Source organism: Camarhynchus parvulus, chromosome 4 (assembly GCF_901933205.1).
Source record: "Camarhynchus parvulus chromosome 4, STF_HiC, whole genome shotgun sequence".
Lineage (NCBI taxonomy): Eukaryota > Metazoa > Chordata > Aves > Passeriformes > Thraupidae > Camarhynchus > Camarhynchus parvulus.
Genome location: NC_044574.1, coordinates 29,961,108 through 29,975,149, shown reverse-complemented (window position 1 = coordinate 29,975,149; position 14,042 = coordinate 29,961,108). Strand labels below are relative to the sequence as shown.

General features: G+C 38.6%; 1 protein-coding gene across 1 annotated transcript in view; it reads left to right on the top strand.

Annotated features, from left to right (window-relative positions):
- Positions 1-14,042, top strand: part of MTUS1 (microtubule associated scaffold protein 1) — a 116,522-nt gene that overhangs the window by 85,807 nt on the left and 16,673 nt on the right. Inside the window, 1 exon segment of the mRNA XM_030946778.1 lies at positions 2,846-3,063. Coding sequence (XP_030802638.1) covers positions 2,846-3,063 — 218 coding nt within the window.

Sequence of the window (14,042 nt, the reverse complement as noted above, 5' to 3'; positions counted from 1 at the left end):
GCTTTCCAACTACCAAGCTTTCCAATTTACCAAGCTTTCCATTGGGTAAAGGGGTTTTTAGCCTGCTGGAGAGGAGTCCAGAACCTGATTTAAAGGTGGAAATTGTTCTGTGTTTCAAGTCTGACTGTATAGAGGCGGCAAGTGAACCGGCCCAAGTGAGAAGGGTGGCTGTTAACCAATACCATCTTAAAATTAGACTCTGTCATTGATGTGGTGGTATCAGTAATCAGACACATGATGCTTTTGTCTTAATGAAAGCATGGCTTTTGTTTTGACACCACAGCATGCCTTTTATACAAATCTGGAAACGATCTGTCATTGCCCAGAGGTACGTAGGCCATAAATAAACATCGTAGTGTCAGTAGTGTTAATCTGTAGAGGCAGTTCATGCTACAGAGGGCTCATGCTTTTCAGCATTTGAAGTGGCTGTGTATAGCACATGTCTATGATAAAATTGCCAACAGGAATGTCACTGAGTTTCACTTCATGCATGTTTTTTGTTCAGCTTTTTTTAGTATAGTATCAAGGGCTGGCTTGGTTGGATGCTTGAATGAGCTTCTTGGAAAATACTTGGTGGTCTGGGCAACAGGATAAAAGCAGTGGCATGAAACTGACAAAATGATAAAGGCTGGCTGAACTACAGAAACAATGGGTATTTGGAGCCTTTTGTCATTTGTCGTTAGCTGTTGTATCACTGTATTTAAATGAAACTTTTTCATTAGGTAACTGTGTGATGTAATTTTTCCCCAGCGTAAAAATTGTCTGCAGTTGTTCAGGTTTAACACAGCTCTGTCAGCATGGTGGTTGTAAAACTGATTTCAAATATTTAATTAAATTATGACACTAGCATCTGTATCAGTGAATTTACCCAATACTCCTACATAAAGAATAATGATCTAGTTCTCTGTTTGTCATAAGTGGAGCATTCAGGAAGGGAGGTGGAATATATGAGAGAGTAGGAGTATGTAAGGCAGTAGGGAAGGGAAGAACTGACTCTACATGTTTATTCTCTAGTCCCTGCTCTTTTTTCTCCCCTCTCTTCTTGATTATTATTTGTTGTGATTTTTGAAGGAGCTTCAGAAGGTAACCAGTTTCCTTCACACAGTATTGTCCATAAGATTGCTGGCAATTTGACACAGTTGCTCTTAGATGTGAACTGGCATTTGTGTAAAAGTGTCTATTTAAAAGACATTGTTACACAGTGAGAAAAGAAGTGGTCATGTTAGTTAAATAGTGATAAAAATAGCTAGAACTGGCAGCCAAGCTTGATGCTTTCATCCTACACATTTGTGTTTTGATTTGGGTTGATACACCTTTTAATAGCTCTAATATTAAATTGCACAATGATATGTTTCTAATTTTAACAGTCTTTAACAGTCTGCATCTCTGAGCAGAAGTGTACGGAGATCTCCAAGAATACAAGGGCATTTGAACATTATAAAGCACGATATGCTGACAGTTCTCTAACTAGCAAAAATTCTTGCCCAGAGCAGATGTATCTGGAAAATTAATAGGCTCAGGAGGCACTTTATACCAGGCTCAGTAAGGAAGGCATAGAGGACATTACTATTTTGAACAGGAAAACTATTTTCAAAGACGTTAAAAACAAATGCAGGCTGTGGAATACTGATGTATTAATACATTGCTGATGTGTCAGTCAGACTAACATTAACTGAGAATTAAAGCTTTTGTTAATACTTTCTCCAGTTATGAGATTGAACCTTACACTGCTGGGATGATTGTAGGGTCATTTGACAACCTTCAAACCAGGTGCTTGGGATTCAGAAAAGATTGAGTGTTGTTGCTTAGTTTGTCCCCTGGTTTGTTTTTTTTTTTTGATTGTTCCTATCTTTCTTTTATCCAGATCTCACCTCTCAGGTTTTTTCACTCTATCATGAAGAAATCTTGTTAAGATGAAACTGTACAAAGTAATCTGCTTAGATGTCTTCATTAAATTGCCAAGGGATATTTATCTATTGCATCAGCCTGTTATTGCAAAATTGTTTGCTCATTCCCTTTGTGATCAAGGGGGGAAGACTGGCCCTATCTGCACAGCAGTACTGTGCTCCCTTTCCAGTCTGAAGGCAGCAGAGAAACCTGAAAATACAGTGTTTATGAGTCAAGTGCTGATTTACGTAATCTGGTTTCCTCTAACATGAGATGATTGTGTACTGTGAAAGCATTGAGGTTGCCACAAAACTAAGAGTATTAAATCAATAATGTAATTTCAGGACTGTGAATATATATTGAAATATATTACATTTTAGAGCTTTCTTAATGTTTTATCCTTGTGACTGAAAACTGTTAGCTTTAAGAAATGCTGCAAGACCTCTAGTTAATAAAGCTCAGGCCTCAGCTGCAGAGAGGGGGGTTTTTACAATTAAAAATTTAAAAGGAAGAAAAATAACAAAGGAAATGTAGAGAAAATGGTTTTGTATTCAGCAGTACTTTAGAGTGCAGGAAATATGAATTCTATGTTGCACACCAAAGAGGACAACTCTTATTTTAGAAATAAGTTACTGAACAGATAAGAGGACAGATATCTTGAATTTTATAAAAGTATTTTTTCAAAGCCCAGTGTGAAGAGTATGCTGAAAGGTATGCCACAGAACACTTGAAGGTGAGGATGAAGTACAGAACATGGTATCCAAAGTTATGGTGTTAGGAATTAACAAATTGATAGTACCTGCTCTGCAATGCTACTGAAATAACCCTTTCTCCTAGTTAGTATTTCAGCAAGTGTTTGTAGGAATTTATAACTACTTTCTTTTGCATCTCTCTTTACATTGGGGTGAGATTTCAGCATGAAATGCATATTGATTCGTTGTTGTTGTTGTTTTCTTAGTTGACAAGGGCAAGCAGCGGAGTGCCAAGAGCTCATGCATACGGACTCAGGCTTCCACAGATGCACGTTCACCTGGCACTAAAGCAGCCGAGTTAACACAGTACAAAACAAAATGTGAGACCCAAAGTGGAATCATCCTGCAGCTGAAAAAATTCCTGACATCCAGTAACCAAAAGTTTGAAGCATTAACAGTTGTTATCCAGCACCTGCAGTCTGAGGTAAAAACTCACAGCTCATCAATTTTGGCTTTAATTGTTTGAACTCTTCTCAGCAAGGGCTTCAGAAAATATTAATATACTGATAATAAATTTTGTGTTTCCATTCCAGTGGTTTCTGTTTTCCTGTGGAGGCTATACTTCTAGCATTAGTTGGCTAGAAAAAGAATCAAACCCATGACATTGGGCTTTGTGCCCTCTGCATGCTACACATGCTCTTTTAAAGAGTTTTTAAATGTTTGTAGTCAGAGAGTCCTTCAGGGCTGAGTAGCTTTCCAAGTATGTACTTCAAGTTCTGCCCTTGTAGGAAAGACTAGTTTCAACAGATAATCTACATGGCCTTGCTTTGTTATCTGACATTGGATGGAAGAGTGTTTAAGGGGTGGATATGTTTTTGAGCTACTCAGAATAAAGTCTGAGTTGTTACAGTTTTATTTATTGAATCCTGCATTATTTATGGTGTCTTAAAATTACTAATAAAAATATAGAAATGCCTTTGGAATTATAGAGTGGAATGAATTGGATGTGGCTTAATCTTAACTTTTCTAATCTGTTTGAAATATGTAATGACTTAATGTAATGACTTAATGACTTTGATACTACACTAGAAACTGTTGGTCTGCTTTGAAAACTTTTGAGAAAAGAAAAACGTGAAGTCAAGGAAATTATAAGAGTTATATGTTTATACTGCACAGCTGATGCAGGCTTTCATAGCCATTTCTGTTGCATTTATAACTAATGTTCTAACATCGGTATCAATTTCATTTCAACTCTTCTGCTACATGGTGATTTTACAGTCTGTATACAAAAAAGCACTAAATTGTCTTAGTATTCTGGCAAAAATGTAACATTCTCATGGGATAATATCTGCTTGCTTTCATTTAATCTAAAAATACTGCATTTATCTCCTAGTCTGCTTCAGCTGTAAGAGCAGTGGCTCTTAGCCAGTTTTCTGGGATTGGTTTGGTTGGGTTTTTTTAAACACTTGGTTGAAACACCTTTCTCTGCCTAAGGAACTAGTTTGAGATCTTCAAAGCAATTTGATACAGGATTTTTGGATGCCTGTCATCTAACGTGATATTGTGAAATTTTAAGTGAAATTCTCCCTGCTAAACTTCTGCGTAATCTTCTAATTACAGTGGAATAAGCACAATGATTTTTTCCGTAACTCTTACAATTAAATGTCTTGGCCTAGTTTCTTCTCTCCAATATTTTTACTGCAACATTTTAAAACTCGCAAATACTTATAAATGTTGTGTTTAGTAAGAAGCCCATCATACTAATTTGCTTTTTCTAGGCTATTTTACAGATTGCTCTAGCCTAAATGTGTGGTATTTTTAAAGAATATTCAGGGATTTAATTAAGGAAAAAGTGATTTTGAAGGAGGGAAGAGAGAACTGCATGGAACAAACTAAGTGATTTTGCTCCTTACTCCTCTTTGTCAGTCTTTTGCAGATGGAAAGAAAAAATATCTCTGTCAAATTATATAAAATTATAAAATTATATAAAATTATATAAAATCTTGGACAGTTAAGTTTGAGCACATGAAATTGAGCAACATATGACACACTGATGTATTTTCATACCAGTTATTGATTTTGAGATTGCTCTCTCCTTTCCTGGGCTAAAACAAATACTTGCTGAAGACTCTTTGCCTTACACTTGTGGAAGTACCACAGGGATGAGGAGGACTCTTCTGCCATGGTGCTGTAAGGAATGCTTAAGCACTACTTGTTAGTTAGCTGTGGCAAACATCCTGAAGGATTTCACTTTTCAAAGGAGCACTGTGAAGAGTAGTTTTAATTTTGTTTGTTTGTTTGAGTTTTTTCCTTTATGGTGAGGGGTGAAGTCTGGTATAGCTAACAATCTTAGCTTCCCATACAATTATTTGTCTGAAGTGTCACTTGGGGAACTCTTTGATGTAGTTTTCAAACTCTGGATAAACTCAGGGAAAAACTCTAAGTTAGGCTTTAACTCATGAGGTGGGTTTTCATAGGTTAACTACTGCATAGCCAACTGACAGTAGCCTCAGCTTCTCTGTCTTTTTTTTTTTAAAAATTAAAAACCATGCTTAGCTGATTGCACTAGGAAAAAAGCTGTGCTTCCATTCTTCCCACTGGAGCAAGTGTGAAGTGACATGATGCAGCCTAAGAAACAGCTTGCTGGAACCAGAGGGAGGACCTGCTCTGGACTCCTCTGGTGCCACTCTGTCCCTGCAGAAAGCCAAGTCAGCCCACCACAACCAGAAAGCTAAACAAGCCAAGGAGCATTTCTTTGCCAGCTGGTGGCGTGGATTGTCCTGACGTTTGGTCAGAGCCAGTGTGAGGGTGAGATGGGATGAAGGACAGGCTGCCTAGCCAAATGGAGTAAAGTACTGGAGTAAGCACTTCCTTCACTTCAAGGCTGGGCAGCCCAGCCTGAGCCTCTTGGCAAAATCTGCTGCAGCCTCTCCTGCTTTATCTCCAAAGCTGAGGTGACTGGGATACGATTTGCTGTTAGATTTGCTTGGTTTTACTGTCATGTGGTTTTTTTCTTTTTTCCCCAAGAGTTCCCAATATATTTCTGCGCAAAAGATTAAAGTTATTTCTTATGGGCTCATTTGAAGTGGAATATAGCTGCGAACAAAATCAGGACTTGCTGGCAATGGCTTCTGCCAAAACTGCAACTAGCCCATTGGAGTGAGGTTGAGAGACTGCTGTCAAAGGGTTAAATGGGATTGAGCAATGCTGCTCTGATGTTTCTAGCTGAGCAGGAATCTCTCAAAAAACCCTGACCTCAAACCTGTTTGTTGCAAGAGTTACCTTGGAGCTGTCAATAGTAACAGCTGCTTCTGATAAAACCTTCCCACTTGATCTGTTGGTGTTTCTTTAGGGAGGGTGGGGAGGGTGTCTATGCTCAGCTACCTTTACCAAGACTCTTCTGAGTTAAAAAATCCTAAAAGTCTGATTTCTACCTCACAGGGGCTATTGTTGCACTGGGGTAATGCTAGATGGAAAACCTCTTGGCATCCAGAATATTTGATGGTAGTGAACAGTGTGGCTGATGAGAACATGGAGTTTTTCCATTGTTGGACAGCTGAGTGTGTGCTGGCAGTGATAGGAGCACATGTTAAACTGCACACTGATCACAAAAGCAAGTTGAGTCTTTCTGGAGTACTGTGCTTCCCCTGATCCCCTGGTAATTCCCATTACTTCATGACTACTTTCCTGTTTTTTAAGTTCAAACAAGAAACAAAAAGTGGTAAGTACAGAGGAAATGGTGAAATTGGCCATTTACAATGGGCGCATGAAGTGCCAAGGAAAGCAGTTTTCCATTAACCTTCAACTGCACTGAGCTCTGAAATTTGCACTGCTGCATTTGAGTTGATTTTTTAACTTCTACTAGTATAATTTTGAATGTATTGTCCCTTCAGTAGATGCTTTAAATATGTGGTTAGCATGTCTGTGATAAGTCAGGTTGGGGATGCCTCTCTTGCAGCTCTCCCCTCTCTTCCCTAGCCCTTGTGTATGCTTGGGCTCCTTTGGGAAGCCAGTAAAAAAAATTACTACGGGTCTAGTTTTACAGGTCTGTCCATGTCAAAAGTGTTTTGGGTATGTCCCCATGCCGTGGTTCACAGTGGGAAGGAGTGGAAGTGAAGAACTGCCAGTGCTGGGGTGGGGTGGGAATGTGTGCCTGAGAGGTCTGCAGCTGTGGCTAGGAGCCAGCTGCTCCCTTGGGAAGCAAAAAACTCCAGTACATCACCAGCTGATGAGGCTGGGGCTGTGGCAGCTCGTGATTGTTTTAGTAGTGTGGTACTAGCTTGGTTTTAAATCTAGTTTCAAATTTTTCTAAGGCAGATTTAGCTGTCAAAGGAAAGGGTAATGTGTAATTAGAATGCCTTTGTAACTGTTCAAAGTGTGAATTGATAGATATTTTATCTTCTCATTTTAGTGCATAAACTGCTACATTCAGAACTACTACATAAGCTGTTTAAAAAGAATTAGATGGTCAAATGTTTACTTACGAATATCCATTCTTATTTTTCTAGTTAAAAAAATTAATCCAAATTAAGCATCTCAGTAATTCTCTACAGATTCTGATATGGAAATGGGCTTCAAATTTGTATCTGTGAAACAGGGTACTATAGAGATGAAAAGAAACTCAGTTTCACTGTTGTCCTTTTCTTAGTATGGTCATGGGAGTGCTGCTATTTACTGGTCAGACTTGGGAATGTTGTGGTGCCATCTTTAATAAGTTTCCTTAGTAGAGGAAAAGGCCATTTGAGAAGGTATTGAGCCTTGACAGTGGGTAACACTAATTGTGGATGTGACACAGGAAACAACATGAGGAATATGCTAGAAATGGTGTGACTGAGCAGGCTTCAGCATTTCTAGGTGGAAATAGAAATTAACCATTAGTATCTGTGATCTGTTGTAACTGGCATTTCCTGACATGTGCATGACTGTAAGAGTCAAGATGTTAGTTTCCTTAGGAACTTAGCAGTTTAAAATGGGGGGTTTTTTTCCATTTTGGAATATATGAGCACATCTATCAGAAATGTTTGTCCTGGCCTTTGTGGAAGTTCAGCAGAAAATGTTTATATTTATCAAATGAGAAGTGCATATCTAGGTTAAGGGGCAGAAGTACACATTGCATCACTAGACCCCAAGAGTTTTGGAACAGTCATGTCTTTTGACCTATATGTCCTGTTGTTTAGAGCAGCTGTCTCTGAGGAAAACTTTTAGTTTTGATTTTCTAGAACTTAACATCAAACTTGGCCAGTTTTCTTTAGCATTTTCATACCAGGTGTATCTGGCTTCCCAAGATATGGACATAACTTTGTACGAGAGAGAATAAGGATATGTAATTGAGATAATTTTTGTGCTTACTTTAAAAAAAAAGAAAAAAGAAAAATCAGTTAGAAGTCAAAATGTAATATCTTGATTTTGAGGAATGAAAATACTTTCTGTTTTGTAACAGAGAATATTTGAGTAATACCACAGTAGTTTCCCCCTGTAGAGAAGAGGGGAAGCCTGTGTCTGATGAGTAGCAGTTGGAAAGCAAGGAAATTTCAGATGATTCTCAATATCTCTATAAAAGTAGGATGAATGAACAAGAATGTTTTGGCAACAGATTGAAAATTTGTGAGCTCTAACATCCAGAAAAACATTTTAATCCATTAATTACTCTGAAACTAGGCTCTGAGGGAAATAACCTTTTAGAAGATGCGTCAGTTAAGCAAATTAAATGGTACACCTGGGTGTTCAGAATGGGTTACAGTTGAAGAGAATTGGGAGTCCTGTCCTATAGCTACTCCTAGCTACTCCTGTCCCATAGCTACTCCTTGACTGAAACAAACATGTTTCAGGCTACCAGTGCTGCTTTCCACAGTGCTTTTCATGACTACCTTGTTATTTCTTGTAATTATTTTTTTTCAAGAAGCTGAAGAATTAATGACAAGAGCAAAATAGAGGTATCTATTCCAAAATTTAAGGGAGCAGTCATAGAAGAAAGAAAGCAACATGTTTCAATCTTGTTTCCTTCTTGATTTGTACTACCTTTTCAGGTGAAATTCTAAACAGTCTTAAAAATTAAATTAATAGTGCATATTATGATCAAGCATAGGCTCTTATTACAACATTTTCAATAACTTTATAATGATAATAATAGCTTTGTAGATGTGAGAAAAATACTGACAGTATAACTTGTAAAAGTTATAAGGTATCTAGTGGCTACTGTGTCATTCAGATGAGTTGGACTGAGACAAAAAGCTTTAACAAAATAGTGAGAAATAAGTGATCACTTAGATGAGGTAAACTTAGTTTTTATGAGACTGGAGTTTCTACAGGGAAGGAAGGAGTCATTCTGTGTGAGAAGCAAGAACTAATGTTAGCATTCAGAAACTGTAAAGTAGCTGTAAAGTAGCAAACAGGCTGTTATAGAGAAGTAAAATTAAATAGCCCATATTATTACATCTGGACCTGTCTTTGCAGGGCTATTGCATGAAAGTGGGCATGACTTATAAATTGGAAAACAAAGATCCCTGTGAGCCTAAGATCCTGTGTAAAGCTTGCAAAAGCATAAAGAGCCTGCAAGTAAATGTGTTAAATACATAGTGACTCATAGGAATCCTGCTTGGCTGGTTCTCTGCTTTAGTGTTTTCTGCTTTGGTGTTTCATACACTAGACATCAGGGAAAAAACATCTGATTCTCCATAGATGTACCTAGTAGATAAAAGAAGTAAAATATTAGAAATTGCAGTAAATCTCTATCAGCCAATCATGTAAATGCTCTATTCTGAGTCTTAATTCTGCTTGAAGTATGTCAAGGTGAAAACTGATGGCATATTTCATGTGGTAAGAAGGCAGTGCCTAACACAAATGAAGCCAAGAGTAAATGAGAAGTATTCATTTCACTGTGTATTTATTGATTTGAGAGGGTTAATGACATTTTTATTTTATCACAGTAATAGTCTGCTGCTGGAGCAGAGGGTGTAAATCCTGTTTGTTGTACTGCTCCCTTGGCTCATGTCTTTAGCTTGCTTTTGCATTGAGTGATGCAGAGGAACTGACACTGCAAGGCGGTGTTATAGGAGGTACGGAATAGGGGAGTTTCTAAGAAATCAATTTCTAAAACTGCTAATATCTAATGTGAAGTCTTACTTAGAGGACTGGATTTTGCTAGGAAAGAAGGAACAGGGACAGGTAGAAGTACTGTGGTATAAGGGCCAAAATCCTCAAGTCAAATGTCATACTGCAAAGCGGATATGAATGGCCCTTTTGTTGTCCCTTCCTAATTACCTCCAGGCTGTAGCTGATGACACATGAGTGACTGGAGTTTATGCAAAGATGTGACTCAATTTCTACACTACAGCCAATGATGGTGATCATGTTTTTATGACTGGACCAGCACAAGGATGGAGTGGACATAAATTTCTAATGCTTCATACCCAAGAGGAATATCTCCTTAGATGAGAAAGACATCCTGTTGACAACTGACACTGTACCAGTATTAAAAAATATTTAAATTATGATGTTTTTTTCCATACAACTCAGCATATCTCCAGTAGGGTGTAACCATACATGTTACAGAAGTGCTTGCAAACTTACTAATTTATTAAGTTTTTTAAATGCTCAGCATTTCTCTCTAAGTTTAATTTTAGTAGTAAGTGCTTGTGGTTTGGTTTGACAGTAAATGGCTTACAAAAACCAGACTCTTCTTTCCAAGAATAGAATTAATTTGGCCCTGTGTATAATAGTAAAACACATTTAAGTGCTTCTGTTCTTTGCATTGATGAATTTGCTTTATGCACTCTGAACAAATTTTATTTAGTCTGTTATAATAAAATGCTTTTTGAAAAGAGCATTGTGATGCTTTTATATTTAACACTTAATTTTGTACTCCTTTAAGTTCTGAGTCTTGAAATTAGTTGTTTGTGAAGTGTATTGCTGATGGAAACTAGAAGGCTGATTACAGCCTTGCCAGTCAGAGGTGTTCCCACCTGCCAGTTACGCCAGTGAGAGGTTCAGCTGCTGCGCTTTACCTGAGACCTGGATCTGCCTGTCCTGTCTACTCGCTGCAGAGGGATTGGTACTGGCATTGTCAGAGCCCTTCTCCACCTTCCCTGGGCAGGGACCACCTTGCATCCCAGCACTGAGATGAACATTCCAGGATGGCTGCTCCATTTGTGTCATGGGAAAATTGTCACAACACAGCCTGATTCCCTGGGGTGTTTCATGGCCTCAAAGTGAGTTGAGTCTCTTTCTTCACAACTTACCAGTGCTTTGCAGTTTTTGGTTGCAGTGATCTATAATGCTTCTTCTGAATCTGTTACTGGGGTAGACTAGGCAACTGTGGCAGGTGCCTTATCACATAGATATCAGTGTGATATAGCTTCTTGAAATATAAAAAGCAACAATTGCTGTATTTTGGTATGCAAGTGGGAACTTTCCATTATTGGTTCTTATGAATTTTTCTTTCTTTAATACAGCTCCAAATGAGTACATATTTTGTTTCCCAAAGGGATGTGCTTGTTTAAAATGTGAACTGTGATGCTTGGATAATTACTACCAGATTGGGCAATGTTAGCTTATTTGCACACACATACTCAAAACCTGTTTTCTGTGTTGCTTTTTTATGTTGAGTAACTCTTGAAGGACTTGCAGCTCTTATCATGGATTAAAAACTTAAAAAAAGTGATTAGGATTTTTTGACCAGGCACAGCCTATCTGTGGCTTTCAGAGCCTTGATTTGCAAGCAGAACATGGGGCTCCCATACCAGCATCACCCCACCTGGTCAGGAGCAGGAGTGTGCTGGGAAACCTGAAATGGTTAGTCTGTCTAGTTGCGCATCCTCTCAAGGAAATATCACAAAGAGTTGCCAGTTTGCTGTAAAACTTCAGGCTCTTATATTTGTGGTCTGCAAAGTTCCTGTGGCATACTCGAGGAATGCCCATCTATTCTAGCTTGAGAACTGCTCAGAACCTGATGTCTTGGAGGTAACTTGGGTCTGTCTTATGTGAAGATTTGGTATAGGTATGTAGGCAGGAAGGCTGTTTGTTTGCTTGGTACAAATATCCCTCTTGCTCATTCTGGAATGTGGACTTTTGTAGAGCTTCCTGCTTTCAAAGCAGAGCAATGGAAACTCTTCAGACAGTGATATGTCCTCACCCTTGTTTGTATCTAAAATGACCCTAGGCTGGTCTGTTTGAATCTCAAGCTGTAGCAAAAACAGCTAGTTGCCAGGAAAAATACTCTTAAGCCTGTAATTGGGCTGCAAAACTGCCAACAAAACAAACATGAATGACAAACTTCGTAATTTATTCCATTCCTGACTTGGTAGTTTTTGTCATCTTGAAGCTATGGTGTTCTTTAACCTTCTACCTTGGGCCTCACCTTCTCAAGTGTCTTTGCTGTGGGGCATATGTCTACCTGAACTTGTCAAATTTTCAAAATGTGAAGGATTTTTTAACTGGCTAATTTTCCTCAGAGCAAGAAGTGTCCAGGTCTCCCTCGTTATGCTGAGAACTTTTTTGTAGCATTCAATGGCAGAGGTACGCCGCTCTAATATTGCTTGTGGCAAATTTTTTATCCCTAAACTCTGTTCTCATTCTTTCCTGAAGCTTCCATGTTTATGGCAGGGGGATATTTTGGTTTAAGTGTAACCTCCAATAGGTTATTTGTAAAAAGGAAAAAAATAGGTACCAAATAATCTGCCTGATCTGTACATAAATTCATAAACTGTGCCAGAAGAAATTGTAAAGGGGTATGAAGATCCTTCATGAGTCTCTGACAAGTAAATGAGGATGATCCTTATTGCTTCATTTATCTGGATAACAATGCCAAAATTGCGCGATCCTGTATGCTCCAGCTTGGTTCTGTTCTTCCAGTTTCTGGTACTGATTTTTCAACTAGAATCTTGTTAAGCATAAACTAGAAGGTTGCTGGATGTTCCAGCCCAAAGCATATGCATCCCTGTCTTTGAATACTGAAGAGAGGCCCTTACTGGATTATACAAGTGCTTTTGGTATTTTACTGATTATGGATTTCAGATTTTGGAAACGTTAAAATTTTTCTTGGGTGAGTCCCCATACCTACAGCTTCAGTTCTCTCAGAACTTAGATAAAAGTATACTAAGTTAACTGCTAGTCAGTCTGACTACTTTAGGTGGCTGCCTATGCATATGAGTAACTTGGTCTTCTTATTTTAGGCTGGCAGGTTTTTTCTAAAGGTATTTGTGAGCAGGAGGTGATGATACAAATCCATCTGGATTTCTTGGATTTGTTAAACTATGAATGGGTAAGCTGAACTGAGGCAACAGGTTAAACAACACCAGTAAAGAGCAACAGGGCTTAGGAGCAGCAAGAACTATGAAGATTACAAAGGCAGTATTATTTGATTTTGTTTTGGATTTTTAGTCTTAGCCTCTCGTTAGTCCTTAGTATATGCTGATCGTACATGCCCTTGTTGCATCAAATTTCTTTTAACTGAAAGCAAATACAAAATCTGTAGACCACGAAGAAGCTCATTTGGAAACACTAAACAAAAAGGTGGTTAGCATGTCCAAAGGGTCTGCAGCATGGTACAGCCACTAGGGACAATTTGAGATCTTTTACTGTCAAAGTGGGCTGGAAAAAAGCAGGTTGTGTCCCAGTGTGCAAGGATGCAGCTCAAATAACTCACTGTAGCATTCCCATTTTCATCATCAGATGCTGTGTCCATAGTGGGAGCACTCGTGCTGAACTGGAGTGAGATGACTCATCTCTCCCTTCTGAGCAGAGATGCGGGGAAGAGCAGGGCAAGTCCTTTCAATAACTGAGCTCTCTGCTCTCCTGAGAATTTGCTGTGGAGGTGAGGCATGGTTTTCAATCTTAGCCCACTGACACTGTAAAAAGCCTCTAAGTGCTTAATATAAAGCTGCAACACAGCTGCTTAATAGCCCTGCCAAAATGTAAAGTGTCCAAAGAATTGTTAAGACTGCTTAAATTGAGTGATTAAAGGGGAATATTTCTCATACAACATCAAAAATACAAATATTTCTAGTAAAGAGCTGGCAGTTTCTTCTAACCAGCCTTTACCGCTGCATAATTTCCTAAAGCTTGCAAATGAGCGCGTAGAATAAAAATTACTCATTTTGATTAGTCTTGTGTCAGACCTTAATACATGACTGGGTTTTGGGTGCTTATTCTTTCTAGTTTTTCTTAAGAATGATGTATTTTACTGCTTTATTTGTTCTGCAGGCATGCAGCGAGTATTCCCTGCCTCCAGGACGGGGTGCTCTTAAGATACAAGCCTGTGGTCAGGCTGCAGTGAGAGTGACCAAGGGCAAAGGGGGGGTTTGCTGTAAAGATGAGGTTTTCCCTGGGGATAACCAGCTGTAGGTGTGGCTCGACCAGTCTGCAGATTCATCTACTGTGCTCAGTTGTGGACAAGTGTGAGGATTTTTGGGCAAGTGCTTTTTTTTTTCTTTCCTTTCTCTCATGTATCCTCGCTAAAGGAAAACC